This window comes from Nelumbo nucifera, chromosome 1 (assembly GCF_055504915.1).
Source record: "Nelumbo nucifera cultivar China Antique chromosome 1, China Antique-T2T, whole genome shotgun sequence".
NCBI classification, from domain to species: Eukaryota; Viridiplantae; Streptophyta; class Magnoliopsida; order Proteales; family Nelumbonaceae; genus Nelumbo; species Nelumbo nucifera.
The window spans coordinates 133225442-133252445 of NC_142649.1; the positions used below are offsets into that span (position 1 = coordinate 133225442).

Consider the following 27004-nt stretch of genomic DNA (forward strand, 5'->3'; position numbering starts at 1 on the left):
ATCCATTGGTTATTTTTTTACACAAAACTGTTAGTGATAATGCTTCTATACTTCAGTTTAAGATATTGTCAGATGTAAGTTCAGTTGCATCTGTTTCACTTATCAGAAAGATAATGTTTGTGAATCTGAGTGTTGTTGGCATTTTCTTCTATGCAGGTTTTGGAACAATTAAAGGTGTTCACTGAAGATGATATAGATGCAGCTGCAGAGGCCCTCAATAATGTAAGTTTAATTCCATTAATTCTTCATGAGATATATCATTCTACCCCAACTCTTTCCCCTCTTCAGTAATCTTTCCGGCATTGAATATTACACTGCAAAACCTAGATATAAGATTGGGTACTATCTATCTTCCTGCTTATTTTGACACTTGCTGATGAAATATGGTCATTACAATTTACCAGTATGTCCATGAAGTTGACTGTGCTGATTGGCTGGAGACAAAATCATCACAGTGGGCTGGGCAACCTATCATGAGTGTTCACCATTGTTCCATATGCATAAAGTGTGGATCCCATGTGGGCCCCACGTGTACGGAACACTGGAATGTTCATTCATGATAGGTTGCCCAGCCCACTGTGGATGATTGTCTCCAGCCCATGAGGTTCCCATTCAGTAATAGTTGTGGAATAAAGGGATTTTGTCATGGTACTGGTCATTGCTGGAAACCAACGGTGGTTAATACTTGGTAGATTCATATGGGGCAAAACTAAACCTACTTAAAATAAAACACCGCTTGGTTTGGAGATGTCAATCTTTTTTTCTTATGACCAAATATTTCTGCTGAGATGAAGTTTTCATCCATTTAGTTTTTTATAGTAGTGCTTGCATTTGTAAAACTTGGTGACATTGATACGCCTGCCTCCATCTGGCATCAAGTTATGGAAGTGATGAAAAACAGATTCAATTTATTTATCAAAAATAAAACAGATTCAATTTTTCTCTCTCTCTCTTTTTTTTTTTTTGATAGGAAATGTTAACTTTCATTGATGAAGTTAAATAAAGAGTACAAGTATCAGCACCCAAAGGATGGTTGGAGAAGCCAAAACAATATTAGCCTTACAAACAAGCCCAAAACAAAGCCTCCCTATTAACTCCTTGCTTAGCTAAAGTGTCACCCATCTAAATTGCACCCCAAGCTCCCTTGCTATGCTTACAATTTCTCTTAGTGGCTGTTTGAATGACCACACTCCCAGGTTTCTAGCTTGCATCCACCCTATTACCAGCTTGGAGTCTCCTTCCACCTCTAAGTGTTGCATTCCCCATTGTTTTTCCAATCTCAGGCCTTGGAGTAAGGCCTTGGCTTCTACCCTTAAAGAGTCTCCCACCCCGAGTATAGGTCCAACACTCTTCCTTCCTCATCTTTGAAGACACCCTCAACTCCCGACAGACTTGGATTACATAAGGACCTTCCATCAAAATTCAATTTCACCCTGAACTGTGGCGGTGGGGACCAACTCACTTGAACTATAGGAGAAGAGGAAGAGGATACTAGTATTCCAACTTCTAATTAAATCAATTAAGGAAAAGTCCTTGAAAAGTTGTAGAGCTTTCAGCCAATGTAGAATCTTAATGGTAATGCCCTCAGCAAGTGTTTCATTGGATTTTTCTTGCCCTTGGAGAATCTTATTATTTCTCTCTTCCTAAATCGACCATAGGATGGCTGCTCTTGTTATTCTCTACATTACCCTACCCTGTTTTTTGGTTGTTGGAAGAAACTAGAGTAAAAAATGTTCAACACACGGGGGGGGGGGGGACTCCACCTGCAACCAAACAGAGAGGAGAAATAAACCCAAAGGTAAGAAGCAAAAGGACAAGAGATCAAAAGATGAGTCACTGTCTCACTACTCCTTAAGCAAAGGCAACAGACGTGGGGAAAGGCACCAATCTGGCCTTTTTCTTTGAAGTACGTCCATAGTATTGATCTTTTGGAGAGATACTTCCCAACAAAATGCCTTAACCTTTGGTGGAACAGGAGTACACCATACTTCTTTAACAGGAAAAGGGATAGGTGCAACAGTCGGCTGAATTAGGGCATTGAAGAAAGAAGAGCAAGAACCCTGAAGAGGACTCTATCCAGATTCTTCTGTCTGGGCAAGAAAGATCTAGGAAAACTGAACTCAAAAGAGTGAAAAGTTCATCTTTACAAACCATTTCTAAATCCTTTAACCCTCTTTTGAAGCCCAAATCCTAGGACCCCTTAGACACACGAAACAAGGAAATAGGCTTGAATTTATTTATGGAAAGAGAATACATTACCAGGAACCTATCCTTAAGGGGAGTGTTCCAATCCAAATGTCTTCCCAACACAGAATTTTGTTACCTGAGCACACCAAATCTGATGAAAGGGACTCCAACAATGGCTTTCCAATGGGAGAAATGAGAGGCCCTAGGGTTGACACCAGCATCCCATCCATTTGCTGCCATCCTGTGAATACTTTCCACCACAAAAAACCACTAACTGTCCTGCTCTAGGGGAAACCTCCACAACCACTTCCCTAACAATGCTACATTTCTTATTCTAATATTGCCAATGCCTAGACCCCCAAATTCAAGTTTTATGAAGCTGTAAGAGCATAAATTAAAGAGCAACTAAATAACACATGAGAGTAAAGATGGAAGGAAGGCTGGTGTCACGTGGTATTAAAAGAATGGTGCTTTAGGGCATTTGAGAAACGTGCTTAGGGGGTGTAAGAACAGCATGACCTTGTATTATGCCCAGTAAGGTCAGCTGAGTGGGGGAGTCATGGTGACGTGTCTTGTGTCTGGTCTTTGCACGACAGGAAAGACTCGAGATTCTAGAGTGTCGAATTTTCCAGAAGAGACTCGAGATCCCAGAAAGAGTAGAGCATTTTCCAGGAGGGGACTCAGGGAGCCCCCCTAACTGCCTATAAATTGCGTAGTTCTGGGGAATTTGGGGACATTCTCTTTTTCAGATCCAAGAACCTTTTCCTCCGATCACCAAGCTACTGCAACTTTCAGGTCATTCACGACTGAGTTAGACCGGTGGAGTTAACATTGGAAAAATTCTTGTTGCATTTTAGAACTCTCACTTGTATAAGACATCCATAGTGCTCTTTTGAATAGGGTAATGATTTTACAGACTGACACATGGGTTTGTTTAAAAGCAAGGTAGTGATTCTCACTTTCTTTTTTATGATAGATGGTAGTGATTCTCACTTCTCATATGGTTACTTTGTATTATGATATGTTTTCTCAGATGCCAATCAAGAAGCTCTACGTGCTAATCGAAATGGCTGCCCAGGGGGCACGAGGTGGAGGTGCAGAGGCCATTTATTCTGGTAAAGCAAAGATTGACATTTCTCATTTTTTTGATTGCCTTGGGGATGTCATTCGCGTGTAGCTTTTACTTGTTCTGCACTGTACAACTTCTTGGGTTTGATCCCTTTTTTCCAGGAGATATGAAATGTAATTAAGTTGGGTATATTTACTTGGTGGTTTTAACGAGGATTTAAAGGAAGATTCCATTTAATTTTGTATGCTCTCACGGTCTGGTAATCCATCATTCTCTATGGACCCTGCATTCTATCAGCTCAATCTAGTTTATATGTTTGTTTACCAAAAAAATGCATAATTCATATGTTTCAAATTCCATGCAGAGAATCTGGGGTTGGGTCCGGATTTTGGAAAAAAAAATTATATTGACTGGGTAGTCTTAGCATGTGAACTTGAATCTATAATTTGGATGGCCATGAAACGTGATTAATGATTCATAAGAGGGTTCTAATGTCTCGTATTAATTTTATGGCTAAACTCCATATACTCTTTTATACTATTGGGTGTGTTTCACTTTAACTACACTAGTGTAAGTGTGTTTCACTTTAACTACACTAGTGTAAGTAAATGGTAAAAATATAAGTTGACATTATATAATCAGATTAAAATTTTATGATTTGCACAAAAAATCAAAGCAAATTTTCACTTTACAGGGTTTAAACCAGTGTTTTCAACCTGCCATTGACCCGGTGGGTTGGACCATTTGAACCATCACCCGGTCAGGATTTCAGTTCCAGTTCAGTCAAGACACATCAGACGGTAAAAAACTGTTGACTTGGTCAAGAATCGTTCGACTTGGTGATTGGGTTGTGGGTTGCACATTCAATGTATGCAAACTTTCAGAGGCCATAACTTTGCACTCCGATGTTCGATTCGGGTATTTTTTTTTATTTATTTTGGGTAACTTTTTGGAGATCTATGTGTCCCAAGGTGCCTCCCTGTTATTTTCACAATTTTTTTTTTTTTGCTTTAAATTGTAATTTTTAATATTTTTTATAAATAAAAAATATAAAATATAAAAAACTGAATTAAAAAACATATAACATATCTAAAACATATTTATATATTATTTATTGTTAAAATATACATATATATTTATACACATCATATATATATATATATGTATGTATGCATTGATGTGGCATGGTCTGAACCATTTGATCCAACTGTTCGAACTGGTGACCCACAACCTGGAGGCAAAAATGGTTCGGCCTCCATGTATTTCAGATATCATAAATTTCCCTGTTTTATATTCGTATGGATAAACCTAAACTTAAATTTTATATTCGTATAGATTTCCCTGTTTCCGGTATAATTGTTCAGAAGCGCGATTTGGACATTGGAAAATGTGGAACTTCACATGATGATGAAAGGACATATCTTCCATCTATTTCCCTAACAAAGAGATGGTTATCTTATCACTTGTGGTATTTAGCTTAATTCTATATTTTTGCAAAGGGCAGTTGCGACTTTGTGGGTCGTTCAAATGGGTGGCGACTGGCGAGTGACCCACCACACGGTGCCTCACTTTTTACCGTTCACGAAGGGTACAAGGCTCATTATATAGAGTATAGACGATGATGAATGGACGTCATGTTCATCAAAATAAATTATAATTTCTTTTATAGATAAACAAAGCAAAATAAAGTATAAAAAGGATGCCACATTCATCACAATCTTAAAAGCTGCCAAAGCTGGTCCCACATCACAATGCCACTTTTTTTCTCCTGATATGACACATGGCAAATTCGCAATCCAATCCAAATGCAAGCATCGCAAGTAGCGATATGAAGGTTTAGCCACGTGGACTATCCGCATACTTCAACACACTGTGTTCCATTTTCCACTTCTCTTTTTATTTCTTTGCTTCGGTTATTGCTGAGACTTGAGAGGTTGCGTTTTTTAGCAACAGCTTCACGATTCAGTTATTGCACTATAACATACCCAGAATTCTTTCACCTGATTTGGTTAAACTTAAACAACTTTTTTAATTATAGAAGAATTTGATACTCAAAAATGCAACAATTTGCCGAACAAAAGATACAGAAAGTGCTTGATGTACGGTACAAATCAAATTGGGAATATTTTCCTAGTAATATACAATTATGGTATATGTGTTTCCACTTTCCATTTCCAATACACGGCTTTTGAGATTGGTGTGAGACGCTGTGTGGAGTAGCAAATCCGGATTCACAATGGTGGGTTGAAGTTTCAATGTTTGTGTTTGATTTGTGACATTGGAAATTGAAAAAGCAAGACTTTCTGCACATAACTCAATGTAGTGATGTACAGTTGTTTGTTTCTCGTAATTTCAACTTCCCAACGCATAAAGCGTTATTAGGCGCCACAGAGAAATTAGAAATACAGCCGAAAAGGAAACAGTCCAATATGGAAAAGTTCAAACGCCTACATTGTATTTGTACTTATGTGGAAGTAGATCTATCATCTATATGCATGGGAGAAAGCAATTGTCCCAAACAGTACCCAATAGAGTGTGGCTTGGGACCTTGGGTCAAGCGTCACTGGGTCTTGATCGCCGCCCAACAACAAATTTCAGTTGCTTGTTATGAGCTCCAGTTTTTTCTTTTTCTTTTTTCCTTTTTTGGTGCCCTGTTCTAAGCTCTATCCTTGAAATTGAGAGAATAGGGAAGTGGGGGGAGGACCGACAACCTTGCATGTGAGGATAAAAAGTGAGAGAAAGATAACAATAACGTAAGGCTACGGATTGTTTGACATGGATTTGAAAAGAAAGTAGGCTACAATGAGAAGCAACTTCTATTGCAAAGAAACAAAAACTATATAGGTTCTGTTTGCTCTCACTGTTCCATTGCTAAAAAATTTAGGGAAAAAAAAAGGAAACAAACCATAAAATTTAAATGGTTTGGCATACTTGGACTCCAATGTGCTAAGGCCATTCATTCGATTTTCTCTGTTGAGTTTCTCAGTAACTTTGGGCTTGATGCCATTCGTAGAACAGTGAAGGAACAACCAAACACTTGGGTGGTCACCCATGCACGAGCATATTTGCGGGCCTTACTTTAGATCATGAGCGAACCATATTCCCATTGAAATGACTAAATTTCTTAGTTTTAATATATATAAAAATTAAGATCTTTTGTATGAACAAATTAAATAATTTTGTGTTACAGCTTTCAGTTGGGTGTGCGATTCAGTGATTGGTGAAGCCCATATAATGATGGACGAGAGAGAACGAAAGATTTTTCCACTGTTGCATTGACAACATCTTCTCGACCCTTTTTATTTTTTTCTTTTTTAATCATGACTGAAGGGGCCAAGTCATGATCAATTTTGAAGATTTTTTTTTTTTTATCAAAAACCAAAAATCCGATTGAGCTAGTAAATTATTTCACTGCATGATTGAATCTTATTTTAATGGTGAAAGGATGAATGAATGATGCTATTCTTTGGAAAATCAATAAATATAGAAGGCTGAGTCTAAGCATCTCGACTGTTGATGACTACTAGTCTTAAGTCTTAACCAAATCAAATTACCATTGTCTTTTACTAAATCAATCAGCATCATTAGCAGAATTTTTTTTTTTTTTTTAGATAAAACACACGAAAAGAAAACATTAGTGGAGATTACAGTGCGGACGTGCGTGCTAGTCTAGCATTTGTGTGAGGGAGAGATATGAAGTGAAGATGACATGAGAGGATCAGGACCAAAGGAGGCCACCCCACCATTATTGAAATTCCTTGGGATGGCTTCCTTGAATTGTGTGCTCCTCACAGGTCTCTCATATCACCATGGCCGTGCTGTCTATAAATACCAGAGCTGGACACGGTCTGGAGGCATAGCGAGTACGAGCGATCCTTTTTCTCACAGTTCATTAATCTCTGTTTTCTGTTTTCATCTTACGTGCAATCACTCACCATGTCGACCTGCGGCAACTGCGACTGCGCTGACAAGAGCCAGTGCGTGTAAGTCTTCTATACTCACACAACCCATCTGAAATCTGGTTATTGTTTTTCTATAGAACTTAATTACCTCCCCTCCTCTCTCTGACGAGCCAAATTATCTGCACTTGGTGATTCCAGGAAGAAGGGAAACGGTTACACCATCGAGATCATCGAGACTGAGAAAAGGTAATTAATCTCAGAACCACCTTTGTTTTGCATCTCCCGATATGAACTCGATCTCCCTGCCTATAATTCGTTGAGAGTGGGAGATGAATCATCGAATGGGTTCAAACTGCTCAGACTAAAACTAGAAAGATTTGTTGATTTATGATGATCGGTTTCTCTTGTTAATTTGCAGCCTCTACGAGAACACTGTGAGTGAGGTTCCAGCGGCCGAGCATGATGGCAAGTGCAAGTGCGGAAGCAGCTGCACTTGTGTGGATTGCACCTGTGGTGGTCACTAAGCACAGAACAATATTTTAAGGGGAGTGAAGATAAAAGAAAAGATGTAATAATTAATTAAGAAGTTGTGGTGTTCACAGTTCACTGTTCACTAGTCTGTGGTGAATAAGCTGGTTGGTGTCGTTCGTGCTTGTGCTTGTGTGCTAATGGTGGGAGTCAGTCATTGTGTTGGCTTTCCTACAGCACTTACCGCTTGTATTGCTTGATGAAATTTTAATTATTAGTATCCTACTGGCTTGACAAATCTTTTTATAAATCTAGAATTATATAATTCATATTAGCAAAAACGAAAGAAATCGATCTGTCTGATATCTGACTGGTTTTGACAAGCTTTTGATATTGTAGATCTAAAGCTCGTCCACATACTGGTTTTGATAATCTGAGTTTGAGTGGTTTTCTTGCTTTGGTCATAAATAGTCTCTCTCAGATTTCAGCAGGATGGGTCTCTATGCTAAAAGCCTAAAAGCCAAATGCACAAAAGATAGGTGCCATAACTTTCTAATACTGATTGAATTGATGGGATGACCGATGACCTTATCCTGTCGTGATCTGAGATATTGTGAAAGTCGTGATCTCAAGGAAACACTAATGTGAACCGCAACCTCTTTTGACAGATTTTTATTTTAGGACCTGAAGTTGGGTTGGGTGAAAAGAAGCAAATGGACCTTAGGGTGAGAAAAAAAACCGAAAAATCGAGTGGCTCAAGCTCTGGGTGCTGACTTGAACACCTCATTCAAGTGGGTGTCACCCATGATCTCCCAAACAGAACCAAAAAATGAGACCAGATCTGTTGGGAGAAAGCAGAATGAATAGGGAGATGAGACACTGATTCCTGAAACATGCTATACAAACAGTAAGAATTCTCCACATGCACAAAGAAAGAAGGTGCGCCCTTGGTATCTGGTGGGTACAAATCCCCACATGATGGAAGCCCGAGGAGTAGGCTGAGCTGGTGGACCTGTGAGAGCCTTGTAGCCAGGTTTGTAAGAAAAACAACCCGAATTGTCACCAATCCATATCCTTCCATCACTAGCTTTTGGGTCGAAATCAAAATTGTGGAATATCTCCAGTAGCAATCCAAGATTATCCAACTCCCGGTCATTCAAATTGCATCTGAAGGTGGGACTCAAAACAATGCTCGAACCCATCCTTTCAAAACAGTCTTAGACCAGGGCGTCATTGTTTGAAGCCAAAAGGAACAGCATCGGAAAGAGATTTTCAGAAGGGGTGATTGAAGCACCAGGCATCCTTCCAGAAGAGAGTTCTATCACCCTGACCCGGTTTCAGCTTAGTGAAGGCTTCAAAATCTGATTTCAGTCTCATGATACCCTTCCAAACCCTGCAACCATAAGACTAGTCTGGGGGAAGAGAAACCAACCAGTGGGAGACAAACCATATGTGCTTGCTATTAACTTCCACCACAAAAAGTTGCTCTCCGCCCCAAAACTTTGCAACCGTTTGCAAAGGAGAGATTTGTTCGTTGTGCGCAGCTTCCTTAAACCCAGGCCGCCAGCTGATATAGGTTCAAAGACTTTATTGCAAGCCACTAAATGAAATTTCTTCTCACCATTTGGACCTTCCCAAAGGAAGTCCTGCGGAGCTTCTCCAAAATGTTGGCCACGGAGGAGGGGATGCAAAATAAAGACATGTAATAATGGGCAGGTTTGAGAGCACACTTTGAATTAGAACAAGTTTTTCACCTTTTGAAAGGTAGGACCTTTTCCAGCCTGCTAGCTTCCTGCAGAATCTCTCGATGACAGGACCCCATATAGCAGAGGAATTATATTGTGCACCCAAGGGCAAGCCTAGTCATTTAGTAGGGAGGGAACCGACTCTACAGCCCTGGGCCCTTGCCAATTCGGCTATTTGTGGGAATTCACCAATTGGGATAAGCTGGCTCTTTTGCAACTTTATTTTCAGCCCCTAAGCAGCTTCAAAGCAAATGAGAACACAACTTAAAAAAAGTCTTTGTGGCTTGCTCTTGAGAAAACGATAGCATCATCAGCAAATTGCATCAACGGGACTTGAGGTGCTTCCAGGCTTACCTGAAAACCGTCCAAATACCAACCATCCATTGTCTTTCTAATCAGCCTTCCAAGAGGTTCAACAATCAAAATAAAAAGGAAGGGAGGCAAAGGTTCTCCTTGCCTTAGACCCTTCATCAAGTCTATATCAAACCAAAATTCATATTTCTTGCATACTTCAGAATTAGAAGAAACTTCAACATATGTTGATATCACTCTCTTCAATTCAATGCCTACAACCTCAAATTTCAGATCCTCTTCATGTCTCTGAAATTCCTTATCTATCATCTTGCCAACCTCAGCAAGAGAGGACTGAAGGCTGCTCCTCCTTAGAGGAAAACAATGCAGAGAAATCAGATCCTGAAGCATGCTTTGGAAATAATGGGTAGCTCTACTGATAGAACCTCAGAATCCTTAACTGAATTATGTTCTCCTCTATATTCAAGTTTATCATTATAAGAACAAAATATGTGTTTGAGCATGGTTTTCAAGGCGCCACGGCAAGGCTCGGTGACAGGGGGGCGCCTTGTTGCCTAGTCGCATAGGTGATGGATTTTTTTAAGTAAAAGTCACATATGCTAGGGTAGTTCCCTAGGTTCCATATCCAACTTTCTTTAATAACTATCCATAATTTTCATAAGAAAATTATAAAATTCATGTTTAAGTCTAGAAAATCAACATATTTATGAGAAGAAAAATAAGAAAGGAAAGAAAATTAAAAAAACATAGGGGCTGAACTAGGAAAGAAAATTCAACATATTAAAGAAAATCCAACTTTCTTTACTAACCATTAATAATTACGGTTCTTATGATGCCCTTTCACCATCCTACTTTGCCTACATCTCTGCTATTTCTTTTGTGTCCATTCCTCATAATGTTAGAGAGGCAATACAATCACCTCAGTGGAAGGATGCCATGAACCAGGAAATGGAAAATTTCATAAAGAACAAGACTTGGGAAATAGTTCATGTTCCTAAGGACAAAGTTCCTGTGGGATGCATGTGGGTGTACACTATAAAACATAGGGTCGATGGTTCAATTGAGAGATATAAGGCTCGGCTAGTGGCAAAAGGATATACTCAAACTTAGGGCATTGGTTATCAGGAGACATTTTCTCTTGTGGCTAAAATGAACTCCATTCGAGTAATTTTCTCCCTTGTCGCTTACATCTCATAGCCTTTGTATCAAATGGATTTGAAGAATGTTTTTCTTAACGGTGATCTTCAAGAAGAGGTTTACATGGACCTTCCTCCTAATGCAAGCATCCTTAATAGTGAGGTAAAAGTATGTTGTTTGAAGAAATCCCTCTATGGCCTCAAGCAACCTCCTAGGGTTTGGTTTGATAGATTCAAGAAAGTTGTGGTGAAGATTCACATAATCTCAAGCTGATCATACTTTATTCATAAGAAGAGTTGATAACCGTGTGACTATGCTAATAGTATATGTTGATGATATTGTGGTCATTAGAGTTGACACCTCTTGAATTTGAGATCAAGGATCTTGGTGATATCAAGTATTTTCTTGGGGTTGATGTTACAAGATCAAAGAAAGGAACAATTATATCACAAAGGAAATCTGTCCTTGACTTATTTCAAGAAGTGGGCAAATTGGGGTGAAAGCTAGCTAATATTCCAATTGATCCCAATCATAAGTTAAGTGTTGATGATGGAGATATTCTTCCAGACAAAGGTGTTTATCAAAGATTGGTTGGTAGCCTTCTTTATCTATGTTTGACTAGGCTTGATATTTCATATGCATTAAGTGTGGTGAGACAATGCATGCACAAGCCTAGAACATCTCATATGTTGATTGTAAATAGGATACTTGCCTATTTGAAAGGTTGTCCTAGTAAAGGAATGGTATATACTAACCATGAACATCTTAAGGTTGAGGCTTATACTGACGCTAATTGAGTAGGGTTTTGGATGATAGGAAATCTATTTCAGGTTATTGGACATTCGTTGGTGGCAATGTAGTGTCATGGAGAAGTAAGAAACAACTTGTTGTAGCTTGACCCAATGCTGATGTTGAATATAGAGCAATGGCTCATGGTGTATCAGAATTGCTACGGTTGAAGAGTTTGTTGGTAGATATTGGAATACAAGCAGAAGTTCTATTGCGAATATGTAGTGACAATCAAGCTGCCATAAACATTGCACATAATCCTGTCCAACATAACCGTACATGGGCCGGGCTAGGAATTTTTTATGAGGGACAAAAGTTATGGATGAGCTATAGGGGGACCAACCATTAGGTGGAAACTGGGGAGTGGGAGGAAACATGCATGGGAAAATGCATTACATATGGTGTTTTTGGACCATAAGGGGGGCATGGCTCCCATAGGCCCCCTAGCTTCGCCCCTGTGACCGCACAAAACATATTGAAGTGGACAGACACTTTATTAGAGAGAGAATTGCTAGTGGAGAGATTTGCCTACCTTTTGTCAAGTTAGAAGATCAATTATTTGATTGTTTAACCAAGGGGGTTCCCAAACTGAAACTCGACAACAATCTTGTCAAGCTGGGCATGATAGATATCTATGCTCAGTTTAAGGGGGAGTGTTGAAAATATGTTTTATTTGTAAGGGCTTATTTGTCTTTCTTGGTCATTTTTTGTAATCTACAACAACACATCCTCCACAGAGTGACTTCTACCCAAACCCTCATATTATACCTATTTCCATTTGTGGACTTTTCACAAACCAAATGAATCCTCATCCAAACCCTAAAGTTGTAATTTAAACCACTTGGCCTCTTTCTAAGTCCTTGACACGACTGGTTTATTACTTTTATTTTGAGAAGGTAAAGTATTATATTAATTTTGAAAAATTATTTACAGTCCTTTGCACACTGAGATTCTGTATAAACCATAGGGTGCTTAAAAGAACTCAAAAAAAAACCTTAGATGTTGTAGACTTCTTGACCCTACAAAAGAGGTAATCATAGAAAAGTTTCAAGAGGTAATCATAGTTGCTCTAATGTGTTAGACAGTGTATGCCCTTAGCTCCAATCAGAATGATGTACTTTATGACATTTAACGTAAATGAATAAAGTACATAACCGATTCATGTTATTATGGTGTGTTTCTGTGTAATACCCTTAAACTGGACACATATGAGACTCGCTAGTTTAGAATCTTCACAGTCGTTGGATAGATTGGAGAGATTTATCCTGTTAAGGCTTACACTGATGTGCTGCCAAGTTGGTTGGGTGGATTGTCTCAGCTGCCAGGGTAAGCCCTGAGGTATATGCAGTGTGGGTTTTTTTGAAACCTTGAAGCAGACCAGAATTCCAGTATTGCCCTAGACCTTGGAGATAGATGGGCAAAACTGAAATGTTACACCTGACCCCTATACTCGATTCTGATATTGCACTACGTGTTGGATTGGGTTATTTTTGATATGCCAATAAGTGAGATCCTTAGAGGGGGTCAAAACCTGGGTATGTTCGGGCAGTCCGAGAATTCATCTGAGTGGGTGATCATAGTGACAGGATCAACCCCTTTGTCGGGCAAAGTGAATGATCAGGGATGCATTCTCTCTGATGGAAACCAAAGCTGCTGGCAACCGATTTCATTTGTTGAAATTTGTTTTGCAAAATATATTTATATAGAGATACACACACACACACACACACACACACACATATATATATATATATATATATATATATTATGGTTTCAAAATATTTGCAAAAGGTTTTAAATCCCAGTTTGCATATATATTATGGTTTCAAAATGTTTGCAAAAGGTTTTAAATCTCGGTTTGCAAAATGTTTGCAGCCGAGGGAGATATCCTCTCTTGTCGAGCAGTGTTTGATCATTATGAGCTGAGAGGTTAAGTGTAAGACCATTGAGGGTAATACCTGATGGGATAATCTTGTATCTGCCCACAGTCCTTGGGTTTTTATAAGGTGCTTGACCCGAGGACCACTTAGTGTAAGTGTTGGGCCCATTAAGAGCCCATGGTGATGGGCTCAGGGGTTCACTGTTTGTTACAGTGAATTTGGCTAGGCCTTGTAATAGAGGCTAGGCTGAACCCATGTGGCTGATGTGTAGATTAATGTTTGGGTCCCATGCCATACAAGGATACCCAATTGGGCAGAAGTTTGGAGGATATGTGGGTACATGGACTTAATGGGCCTAAAGCCCAATTCGAACTGGTTTAATTAGATTAATTAAAGATGGGCGGTTCTGGGATTTTGATAAGCAAATAGGATCAGGGATTGTCCTTATCCATTCAGAGAGTCCAGATCCAAGTAAAGATTTGGATTAGGAAACTCCTAATTAGATTAGGAGGGTTAATCTTTATCTGTAGATAAGATAAGGGATTATCCTTATCTCTTAAAGAGAGTCCAGATCCAAAACCAAGATTCGGATTAGGAAACTCCTAATGGGATTAGGAGAACCTCTCTTTAAGGCTATAAATAGAGGAGGAGGGCAAACCCCAGTTCATCCTCGGTCTTACTGATACAAGAGAGAAGACAACTACAGTTAGAGTAATGCCATCTTCTGCTCTTGCCTCATCCTGTTGCTGTTGCCATTGGTAGTTCGTTCTCCACCTGTAGGAGCGATCAAGAAAGATTCTTGATATTAGTTTTTGGTGAAAAACTGATCTGAAGTCGTGCTCACTCACCCTCCATCGAATTCTTGCTGAAGAGTTTGGATCTTGCTGAAGAACCACCTGCTGATTCTGCTCCACACTACGCTGTGTCATCTTCAGTGGGAGCAGTCTTTGGCGTTTTCCTTGGACGTGAACACCTTCGTTGGGAGTTACTGTTACTCTGTATCAGGTATATCCCTCTCTTACCTTTTGGTTTCACATTTGGTCTGGTTTAGGGTTCAAGATTGATCATTGAAAATGCAGTTTTCTAAAATAGGGAATGTGATTCTCACATGGGAGAGAGAGAAATTTTTGAAATTTCGCCCAACCTACCTGTAGAGTTCGACTATCCATATGATGAATCTCTCATCCCTTCATAATGATACACGGATACAAAGTTTCATATTTCAATCCATTATACAATAGCATGTAAATCTTCTAACTACTGTAAACTAGCTATGCTCATTTACATGGAATGCTTACATTCCATGCATAAATATGCAACCCAAAATAGGTTGATTATGTGACTTTCTCTTTTTTAATTGCATTTTCTGAAATTTCTGAGGTAGGGAAATCGTCTAACTATTTTCAAATATTATTTTCTTACTCCTTCCTTCTAGATTATTGATGTCCATGCTTATGCCACCATAATTTGCTCCCAAGCTAAATTTAAACAATAACCTTTCATGCTCATATGATGGTCAACTGCTAAAATGTGTTCCATCAGAAATGCAAGAACAATAAGCTTCTCTGCTCATATGCATCTTGTGCTTGGCGTAAGGTAAGTTAACCACCTCTTTAACTACTGTGATTTTGCCTTGAGCATATGCCTCTATTAACATTCATTGGTGTCTATGCCTGATATGTTGCCTACATAAGGGTACTCTCATGGATGTAGATACAGGAAATATGGACAAGACTCCTTTTCTATAATATTGCTTTTCTAACACCAAAAAAGTTGTTAATGCTTTAAAGATATAAAGTCTTTTTCCTAATATGTTTTTTCTAATTTCTAGCACCAAATAAGTTGGGCATGATAGGGGATAGGCTTTTTTTGATCAAATCATCCGATTTATGATAGGGGATGGGATTTAGATGGTTTACAATTTTACATTGATTTTCAAAACAAAGTTGTGGGGTAGCTCTCAAATGATCATGGGTGGTTGAGGAGGGCTTGGATGATCCCAGGAATTTCAAAGGCTTCACTCTGAGCGCAACCTCTAACAAATTTACAATGTTGAGCCAAAGCAAACCCTAAACTTGAACCATAAAATTAGAAAAACACCATTAGAACTTATGTACAAGAATGACAAAAGGCTTCATCAAAGTTCCTAGAGCAACACTTCAAGAGTTAGTATATGGAGATTAAGTTAAAACTAACTTGATAGAACTGCCCTCTAGGCTCCATCTCACTCAAACAATTTTCTACTTTCATCCACAACCCCACTTTCCTGAAACATTTAAAAAAAAACAAGAATTAATATATGGAGATTAAGTGAAAACTATATCAGAATCATCACTGTTTAAATACCTCATCCTCTATATCCAAACCATCACTCTTGATGGTGTTATAAGTGCAAGGATCCTCACCAATAGGAGCATTTACATAAAAGAAGAAAGTTAGTTATATAGGTGAAATGATGAACATTCAATTTTTCAATATATAAAGATTCAATTTAAATAACATTACCTTGAATTTAATACGCCATTCAATTTTGAGCACACATCAATGCATCCAATGTCTTGGCATGAAGTTTATTACGATGTGGACTTATTATCCTTCCCTTAGTGCTAAAGGCAGACTTTAAAGCAATTGTAGAAATAGGCAGCACATTTTCTTCCAAATAATAGTCCAACTCTGATTTCATAATCAAATTATTTTAAGTCCTATTAACAAATAAGTCATAATTGGAAAGTAGATCTTGTAAATCCATATCAATATTTTCAAATGTGCAAACTAAATTAATTAAAGTTTCACTACCATGTCCAATTTTTTTATTCTTGGATTTGCATTGATAATCATGAAGCAAGTTATAAAACAATTGATGAATTCTCTCAATCTCATCCGATGCACCATCCGCATATATCATAGGAAAATTATACTCCATCAACTTCATGTTATATCTTGGATCCAATACTCCTGCCACACTCAAAATGCCATTAATCGCACACCAATACTTGTTAATTTTTTTCAACATTTTCAATGTCATCTTCCTTATAACCTCACATGAACATTTAATCCATTGAGATAATGCTATTTTGATCTCACGAACTTTGGGAAAATATAAATTTTTTGTGGGATACTTAGTCTCTGGGAATAACTCAGTCACATTATAAAACAACTTTAACCTCCCACAAATTTCCTTTGCCAACTCATACTCTTCCTTACTTGGAAAACATTTATATTGCGATTCATTTGTCTTAAGCGAGAGAAAACATCCTTATAAATCAAAGCAGTGTGAAGCATCTCATATATTGTATTTCATATAGTTTTACAATCAAGAGATAATTTCTTACTACTTTGAATTTGCAATTGTTGGGATATTTCCTCAAATTTTTGTATTCTCTTTGGGGGTTATTTTGTAAGACACAATATTGTCACGAATTTTCTCAATGGCATCTCCAATTACATATAATCGATCTTGTACAATCAAGTTAAGTATATGTGCAAAACAACACATATGCAAGAATCTTCCATTCAACATAATTGAATTCATACAAAGATTATCCATAATATCATGGAAAATGGTAGTGCAATTATCAACAGTAATTGTAGAAAATTTTCTATCAATATTTCAATCTAAAAAATATTCCATTAGCATATCTTGTACAATCAAGTTAAGTATATGTGCACAACAACACATATGCAAGAATCTTCCATCCAACATAAGTGAATTCATACAAAGATTATCCATAATATCATTGAAAATGATAGTGCAATTATCAACAGTAATTGTAGATAATTTTCTATCAATATTTCAATCTAAGAAACATTACATTAGCATATCTTGTACAATCAAGTTAAGTATATGTGCATAACAACACATATGCAAGAATCTTCCATCCAACATAAGTGAATTCATACAAAGATTATCTATAATATCATTGAAAATGGTAGTGCAATTATCAACGGTAATTGTAGATAATTTTTTATCAATATTTCAATCTAAAAAACATTCCATTAACATATCTGCAAGAACCTCTTATGTGTATGGATAAGACACATAAACAAACCTATAACAATAGATAAAACGGGAAAAAAACTAAGCAATAAAAGTAAATAAAAAAAATGAAAAAACTTACTTAAGAATACTAAATACTATTAATGAATTTTTATATTAAAAAGGCATACCTTATAATTCGACTTTGTAAAACCCAATCTACATTAATAAAATATGTTTTGACGGCCATGAACCCTTTCTTTTGATTATTAGTAGTCCACGTGTTAGTTGTGATGGCTACTCTGCTCTCTTATTCTTCAACAACTTATTTATCAATTTCTTTTCTTGCTAAAAAATCCTCAGAATATATTTTTTAATTATTTTTTTTAAAACCACTGTAAATGCAGGTTGTAGACTATATGAGTACCTCTTAAATCTAATGCGTTCGACCATGGAGAGAGAACACTCGTGTAGAATGGTCATATTAGCAAGTTCTCCCCTTGATTTTTTTTTTATCAAAGGTGTTATATGTGACTTTAAACCTTCCATCATTCTTATTTTGGTTTGCCCCCAAACATTATTGCCTTATATTATGTTAATTACACCTTGGGCACCTATGAAAATGCTCGTGCAAATCTTTAGTTCCATTTATTGAATCCGCACAAAGCTTATTATTATAATAGTTACAAATTTCCTCAACTTGTCCATCAATAGTTACTTTTTTAAAATGTGCCCATACAATATAAATGACTCTTTTTAGATGGTGATTCTGAAGTTGTGGTACTTAAACTTTTTTTCCAACATCATTCCTAGAGCTTGAAGATAGAGAAATTATTGTAATTGTATCATTTGGGGTTGAAGCAAGAAACGTGATAGTACTTTGGTTAACCGATATTAGTAGAGAGTCTGAATTATCTCCTTATCCAGACATCAAGACTAACCTTAAAGAAAAAAAAAATATTTTATAAATAATTAAAAATGTTAGACAAATAAAAGAACAAATTAGAAAATAGTGATAAGATAGCTAGGTTCTTATAAATACTAGAGAGATTGGACATTAACAATTGTTAATGCATTTAGATTTAGTTAGATTCACTAGGTCATTTGAGCAATTTGATTGACTCATATTTTCATGTATTTTGTATTCATCTCTTAATATTTTCAAACCTTTCATTAATTCTAAAACAAAAATAAAATAGGTAGACATAGATGATTTTAACAGTTCTTACTAGTTAGATTTAGCAATTAAAGTCTCTGATTTCATAGAAAAGTAGAAAAAAAATCTTAAAATTTTCCACCTAAAGATTGTAGGAATATCCAATGCCAACCTAGGAAATTAAATAATAGCTAAATAAAATTTATGATGTTATAATATATCAAACTTTAAAGATTTTAATGAGGCTGGTAACATTGTAATAAATGTTTATGCAATAGAAGAAGATGTTAATTAGTTAGGTTACTGCCATCCAATCAATTCATTTAAATCCTGAGCCGATACAACCAGGTGAATGCCTAACCTAATGCCTTTATCTTAATTTGAGTATAGGGGGTGGAAATTTCTGACCCAATCCATGTGACTCACCCATTACTTAACGGGTTCAATCACCCATAGGATTAGCTACATGAATGATATTACAAAGTCTCTCCCTCTATACAAAACAATCTTTATAATCTCTATAATCTTGTTCTTTTATTAATGCTTTGTCCAAACAAATTAATAGTTCAACATTTTCTTTTTAAATTTGATAGGCTGATTATGGATACTCTTTTCTTCTCTATTAAATTTCTCTCATCTCCCTATTTCATGTTTTCTTTTTATTTTTCTACATATTTCAAAACCATCGATTAACAAGACAACAACATGTAGGAATTTTATTTATACAAGATAACAAGAAACACAATTATAGAATATAGAGGGGCTGAGAGAGAACATAGCTAGAGAACTTAAATGCAGTTTCAAACTCGAAATGAAAACTTAAATACATACGTTATACCTCCGGTTTCATTATTACAGTTTATAGTGGTGTGAAATTCAAAAATGAATAATTCTCTTCAATTACTAAGCATATTTAATAGGATGTCCATGGTGTATGTTGTTTGCTAATGACAATATTAAATGATGAATTAGAGTTAGATTAAATCAAAACATAAAAAATGGATGTATAGATAGAAACCTTGAAAACAAGAGGTTTTAAAATGAGTAGAATTATAACATAATGTATGCAATGTTAATTTGATAACAATACAAGTGAATATCAAAGTACAACAAAAAATGAAGACTATGAACTATCAAACTTCTTTTGTTGCCTTGGTTTAGTAATCCATCACAGGGGAAATATTGGTAAGGATTAAAAGAATATGATTAAAGAATATTGAACAAAAGATAACAAAACATTTGGAGTATTATGTTATGGAAGAATGCCCTCCATGATAAAAGTAAAATTTTATAAAATGACTATAATAAGACCATGGTGGCCATCACTATTATGTAGTGTCAACTAACAAGTAGTATGCCCCATAAAAATGTGTGTGATATAAATACTGCTAATGTATTGATTTGTGGGAAAACTTGAAAAAGAAAAAGAGAAATAAGCATATTTGTATGAACTTATTAGTAGTCTCAATACGTTGTGAAATGAGAACAAAAAGGACTATGATAATTGATTGTGTAAAAAATGTCATCTATAACACCTTTAAGAAATCATCTATTTCCAGTAGAAGGGTTTAAGGGCCTGTTCGTTTCCTCTTAACTCTTATCTCTTAAGAGGAATCTTTTAAATTTAAGAGAAAAATGGTTGTTCGTTTCTTCTTATCTCTTATCTCTTAAAGTGCAATGATACAATTTTTTGTTTTCCAATGATACCCCCAAAAAGACACAAAAACTCTTATATATGGGGTCAAAATGGATATTTGATAATTTTCAGAATTCAGAACAACATTCTTTGCATTCAGAGTTTAGAGGAAAGAAAAGTTCACCAATACCAATATACCTCTTAATGTAATTATTGACTTTCAGATGTTAGACTTTAGAGAAAATGAACAGGCCCTAAAAGAGATAAGGGCAAACCAAAAAGGACTTGGATTGGGGCTAGAAGACATGATTTGGCATACCACAATTTAATATTATATGTGACATTAAATATAGTGGAATGGCCAAATTACATTAATGTAGACTCCCTCATTACCTCATGTAATTAGAATAAGCATTAACTAGTAGATCATGGTGTGTATCCATTGTGATTGACAGTGTTAATCAATGGGTAATGCAACAAATTAATCATTTTATTGAGAGAGCTCAAACAAGGGGACCCCTCTCACCTTATATGTTTTTGCCTTGCTCTAATGTGATTTTCTGAAAATTTGAACAATCTAGCCCAAAATAAGGGTTTTTTGGGAATCTGAATTTATAAAAAAAGAAGCCCTTTTGTCTATCATGTCTTCTTTGCACATGGTATATACATTTTTTTAAGAATATTTTCAATGAGGTAGAAGATATCCTGAAGGTGTTGAAGGAATACTAAAGAGTTTTTGGGTAGAAAATTAATTTCAAAAAGTCCAAGAATTTCTTTAATAATAATACATATGCATCATAGAATAAAAAAAAAACTTTGCCAAAAGTTTGGATTTCAAATTTGTCTAAAGCCCTAATAAATACTCAAGCATCCCAATTAATCTAGACTAATCAAACAAGGAAGGTATTTGTAGTATCTTAATGACATAATCAAAAGCAAGACTAAAGGATGGGGTGAATTATTTTTCCCTTATTCGAAAGGAAAATATGTTAAAAAGTTATAATCAACTTAATTTTAATTTATACCATGTCTTGTTGTCTCCTTTTGAAACCAGGTTATAATGAAATGGTCAAGAACCAAAGATCCTTCTGGCAGAAGGGGATTTTAGATGAACACAAAATTAGTTGGGTTAGATGGGAATTGATTTGTAAGAATAATGTCGAGGGTAGTGTTGGGTTTAGGGACCCCTATTCTTTTAATTTGGCTTTATTGGAAGTTTTATAAGAATTCTAAAAAAGTTTGTGTCTAAGTTCTTAAGATGAGAAACCTTGAAAATAAGGATTTCTTAAGAGACTCATTGCCAATAAAAGGTTATTGGGGGTAGAAAAGTGTGTTACCAGGTAAAATAAAAGTGAATGACCTTATAAATTGTAGTTGTAGGAGCTGGAATAATGAAGTTCTACATTCTTTTTTTTGGTGCCTCAAGTTGTAAAAAGCATTTTCATGACTAATCTTGCAAAAACTCAAATGAAATATATTCTCATTAGGGACCTTGATCCACAAAGTTGTTTTCCATTGTAGCCAACTTATTATGTTGCATATAATCATATTAACTTCCCATTAACCAATTAGTAGATAGAAATCTCCCTTGAAGAAATTGGAATATTAATATTAAGCCTAAAATTAAATGTTTCTTTGAAGATGTAATAATATTATTTCTATTAATGATAATCTCTTAATACGAGGTGTTAGCCTTAACGAAACTGCCACATGTGCAAGGTAGGAAAAAAAACTATTTTACATGCCTTGGTTAAATATGATAAAAATAAAATGGATTTGGGTTGTGAGCAAACTTGGGTTGACCAATTTAATAGATGCCAATCAATGCTTTAGTAATTGAGTTTTGAATACTATGAATTTTCTTTTGATGGAAATAACTCTTTTGATGATTTCTTTGCATATTTGGCAAGCACCCTATGACACATATGGCTTAATAAAAATGTGCATTTGTTTCATGATACCGATCAATCTATTAAATTTATTATGTGTAATGTTGATAGGTCAAGGCAAAATCTCCAAACAACTTTAGAAAAGACTTGATCAAATTGTAGTCCAAGACTTCGTAGCTATGACTTATTATAATAACATCTTGGTCAAGCTAGATGCCCCATAAGCAAATTGAATTTTGATGGGGGCTTAAGTTCATAGGGTGTACTTTTTGGGATAATTATTATGAGTTCCGATGGTGGTTGGAACTAGCTCCCCGCTAAGCAAGCTAGTTGAAAGCCTCCAAACCCAAGATGGTTGAAACTTAATTATGATAACTTGCGTTTTAGCTTGGCATGGTTTTGGCTATCTTTTTAATGTTTAATGGGGATGTCTCATCTTAGTTATCTAAAGTATTTCGACTTTGAAAAGTGAATTATTGTTTTTCAGTTTGTGGTGAGTCTCTTTTGTTTGCTTATGGTATATTTGGTCTTTGTATCTATTCTTGTTCTTAGGTATCTTTTTAATGTTTAATGGGGATGTCTCATCTTAGTTATCTAAAGTATTTCGACTTTGAAAAGTGAACTATTGTTTCTCAGTTTGTGTGAGTCTCTTTTGTTTGCTTATGGTATATTTGGTCTTTGTATCTATTCTTGTTCCTAGTGCATTAATGAATCTTTTTTTTTTCTACTTTTCTACTAAATAAATAATTGGAAAAAAGACATATAGACCCATTTGGGAAGGCTTTCGGGATGCAACTTCTAGTTTTGAGGTAAGCCCACCAGGGAATGCCAGAAGCTACGTTTTGTGAAAATCCGGAAAGCATGCCACTACATTCTAAGCACGAAAAACACGACTGTAATACAAAGCTACTCTAGGTACATTCTTTAGAATGCAAGTGTTCAACCACTATTGTTCTGGCATCGTAACTCACATATAATGCAAAAGTCATGCCAAACAATTTCTTAATTTGGAATGATTTCACAAATTAAGTTGATAGTATTAACTCCGGTTATTGTTACAAAAATCTCCTTTTTATAGCCTTGGCTTCAACTTTGGAGAGAGAGAGAAAATGTAGCTTCAACTTTCAAAAAATGCTTTAGCCTTGGCTTCATTTGCTACACAAGTATTAACTTGCATGATCCCTCACAACAATCCTCATCTTCACCTTTGAGTGTGTTGTAGATACATTCACATTGATCTTCCTCCAACAATGTGGTTAGGAAAACAAAAAATAGTGATAAAAGATCTCGAGAAACAAAATGATTCACATTGGCAATCACCCCCTTAATTTTGAATGCTTTTATTATTATGATTTTATTTCTTATACCATAAGTTATCAAATATCATTTTTAGTAAGAAAACATATAGTTTGTTTAATGGAATTGTTTCTATTGATGTTAATGGGTCGAATTCGGCATGGGTTTTTCTCAACCTTAACCTGACCCTCTAGTGCCCCAACCCAAACCCAACCTAACCCACCTTTAAAATGCATAATTTCCAAACCCGATCCAGCCCTATAAGATATAACCCGATGCCAACCATGACCCGACCCATAACATTTCAATTGTACTTTTTAACACGTTTTGAAGACCTGGAATCCATTAATTTAAGTTAGGAAATTGATTTATAGATTTTAAGGTGTCACTTTTCCCATTTAAAACAAGAAGATCAACATGTAAATAAACCTCAAACTTTAAGACTATAGAGTTAGAAGTCAAAAAATTACAAGAATACATTGTATATATGTAGGCTCTCATAACTTGGTAGGGTAGACTTGTTCATGGGTCGGGCTCAAACTTGACTATTGCCATAAATTAAATGGGCCCGATTCAAAGCCCAAGACTAACATGGTGTAAAATTAGGCCTCAAGCTCAACCCTTGAATAGGTATGCAATGGAGTGGGTTAGCTAAAACTGAACCCGATTTGGGTCAAAGAATCAAAACCCTAACCCGACCCTAAAGCCAAATATGCTTGACCCTAGTTGTTTTAAAGAAAATCTACATTGGCATCCCTTTGTTTTAAAGAAAATATACATAATTTCATGCTTATAAAAATATGAAAAATATGCTTTTTGGGGTTAAAAATATGCTAATTATTTGGATAAATATATATAAATATACATAATTTCATACTTATAAAAATATGAAAAATATGCTTTTTTTTGAGTTGAAAATATTCTAATTATTTGGATAAATATATAATGCATGAATGTTGAGTAACATGATTTTTTAAAAATGGGTGGGGCTTTGGCTATCTATGTGTGGTTGAGTGAGGCCCACATGGACAACTTATAATCTTTGTGAAAAACCCAAGAGATACAAATTGGTTGTTTATCACTTCATATGCTAGTTGAAGGGCTCTTAGCTAGCTTTCATTCTCTCTAAATAATTACTAGTATGTTTGTATGCACTTTACACATGATAAATTTTGTGATGATGATAATAGTATATAATAGTTTTCAAAGTTTTCTACAATTTTTTTATATTTTTGTGTCAATGAAAATTACTCTTATGTGTCACACTTCTTATGTTTCATTAATATAGAGATATGCTTAAATGTTTTCTATATAATTTATATATTTTTGTGTTTTCATCTTTTTAAAATTTTATTATTTAATTTTAACTTTATGGGTTGACACATTTGACATGAAATGATCAATTGATCTACCACCAAATAGAAAAACAATTTCACTTTTGGGTTAGTTTTGAATTATGTGTTTTATTTATATCATCAATAAAAAGTTAAAAACAATTATTGTTTATCGTGTCTAATTTTTAATGTGATTAATATAAAATATTAGAGATGTGTCCAAATGTTTTCTACATAATTTCTATCTTTTTTTAATTTTTATTATTTAAGGGTAAATTTTTTAAACTACCCTTATGATTAGCTAATTGACTAAGTGTACCCTTACTATTTGAAAATTGACTAACACTACCCCTACTATTTCTTGCAATTGACTAATACTTCCTTATTGTTAATGTACCATCATAAATCATTCACATGACTGTTATAACTTCCAAAAATACCCAATATACCCTTGTTATAATTTCCAACCCTATTCAAACTCAATCCTTCGCCACACCTCTCCACTAGGATTGCGTTTCTCCCCCATTTCCAATCGTTTGTCCTGAATCTTCCATTCGAGCCACCCTTTCATCCTTTGATGAGCCAAGCAATTGTAGAATCTGTAAGGGATGTTGATCTGCTGATGCTTCTGATAAAACAACAAAATTCGGGTTCCCTGGGTGAACAGGTGTTTCTGAGACCCCACAATCCCTAGGGTGAAAAGCTCCATTTGGACTAATCATAATTGCCGCAGAATCACGTAAAGCGAAGAAGGGCTTACTATAGTCGACATGAGTTGCAGACCAAGGTGCCCTTTAAGGTGTTTGTTATGGGCCCGAGCGTAGGATCGTGTCACGGGTCGTTCCGCCTTCGGAGCCTCAGACCTTTCCTTGCCCTTGGCCTTGCGTAGCGGCCCTATTTTGTCTATCTTGTGGGGTGATTTGTCCAAGAGATCACCGAACTCTCCTTTACTCCCTTGCTTGACTGAAAAATTCGATGATTTTATTCAATAATGGCGCCTCCTTAAATAGGCGACTACAAGAGGAGGTTTCCTTGTTGGATTAGGCTAGGCTAGTCCTAGCGGACTCAAACTTCTACTTCTAATTAGGCTACTTACTTTTAATGGTACTACAATTCCTTCTAAGACTAGGGGATAAGATTAGGGAGAATGGGATAAGGCGCGATCTCTTGACGTGTCCGGATAAGGGTGGGCCCACCCTATGAGCTGTCGTGTGGGCCCTGCTCTGTTGCTGCTGTCAGTGTACGTGCGCGCGGCTCGTGGTGCCGCCGCCGTCCGGCGCGCGCGGTGCTGCGCGTGGTGCCGCTGCCGCGCGGTGCCGTGCGTGGCTCATGGTGCCGCTGCCGTGCGTTGCCGATCGTGTGCGCGCTGCTGCCTCCACTGCTACCGTGTGGTGCGGGTGCTCATAACAGTGTTGGGGTTCATAATAACCCCAATTTTGGATATTCAATTCGTCGTTGTCCATGACAACTAGAGATGGTGAAGACGTATGAAAAAGTATCAAATCTTTTTCTTATTTCTGTTCAACCCATCGATCACATTGTAACCTGCCAATACTGCCTACATAATTCTCCACCATGAAAGAAAAACTAAGAAACACAAAAATCCCCATCAAAATAATAGCTTCCCAGAAAACACCAAATAAATAACAAATCAACTCCATTAGGTTGCATTTCTCTCTTCGCTCCAACATATCGCTTCATGTCTCTTGTCCTTCCCCTCTATCGTCAATAGAAAACTTGGAGACCCCGCCCTTGAGGTTGCCGCTGATTCTTCGCCACGCCGACTAAAATTGAAGAGGACGTGCTAATGATGGACGAGATTCTGGTCGGTTCAGCGCCAGGTGGACGTATGAGGTCAGGGCCAGATTCCAACTCCTTGTCATTGGGGAACAACCTCTATAAGACGAAGATTTTCCGGGCGTGGGAGGATACCGGTAATTGCCACTACCAATCCAAATTCTAGGTACTGTTTTTCGATCGAATGATTCTTTTTGTGATGATGATCCAAGACCATCACTGGTGACAATCACTTAACTGTCCGGTGAGCAATGGAGAGGCAAAAATTTGAAGAAGAATATAGGGTAAAGTAGTCTTTTTTGTCTTTTTGTTAACGAATATTAAGGGGACCTAACGGTAAGGAAAGTATTAGTCAATTGTCAGAAACAGTAGGGGTAGTGTGAGTCAATTTTCAAATAGTAAGGGTGCACTTAGTCAGTTAGCTAAACCAT

General features: G+C 36.3%; 1 protein-coding gene across 1 annotated transcript in view; it reads left to right on the forward strand.

Moving 5' to 3' along the window:
* Nucleotides 1–3493, forward strand: part of LOC104608226 (vesicle-fusing ATPase-like) — a 34181-nt gene extending 30688 nt beyond the window's left edge. Inside the window, exons 20-21 of the mRNA XM_010274151.3 lie at nucleotides 157–222; nucleotides 3221–3493. Coding sequence (XP_010272453.1) covers nucleotides 157–222; nucleotides 3221–3364 — 210 coding nt within the window. The 3' untranslated portion in view covers nucleotides 3365–3493. The remainder of the gene's footprint in view (nucleotides 1–156; nucleotides 223–3220) is intronic.
* The last annotated feature ends 23511 nt before the right edge of the window (nucleotides 3494–27004 follow it).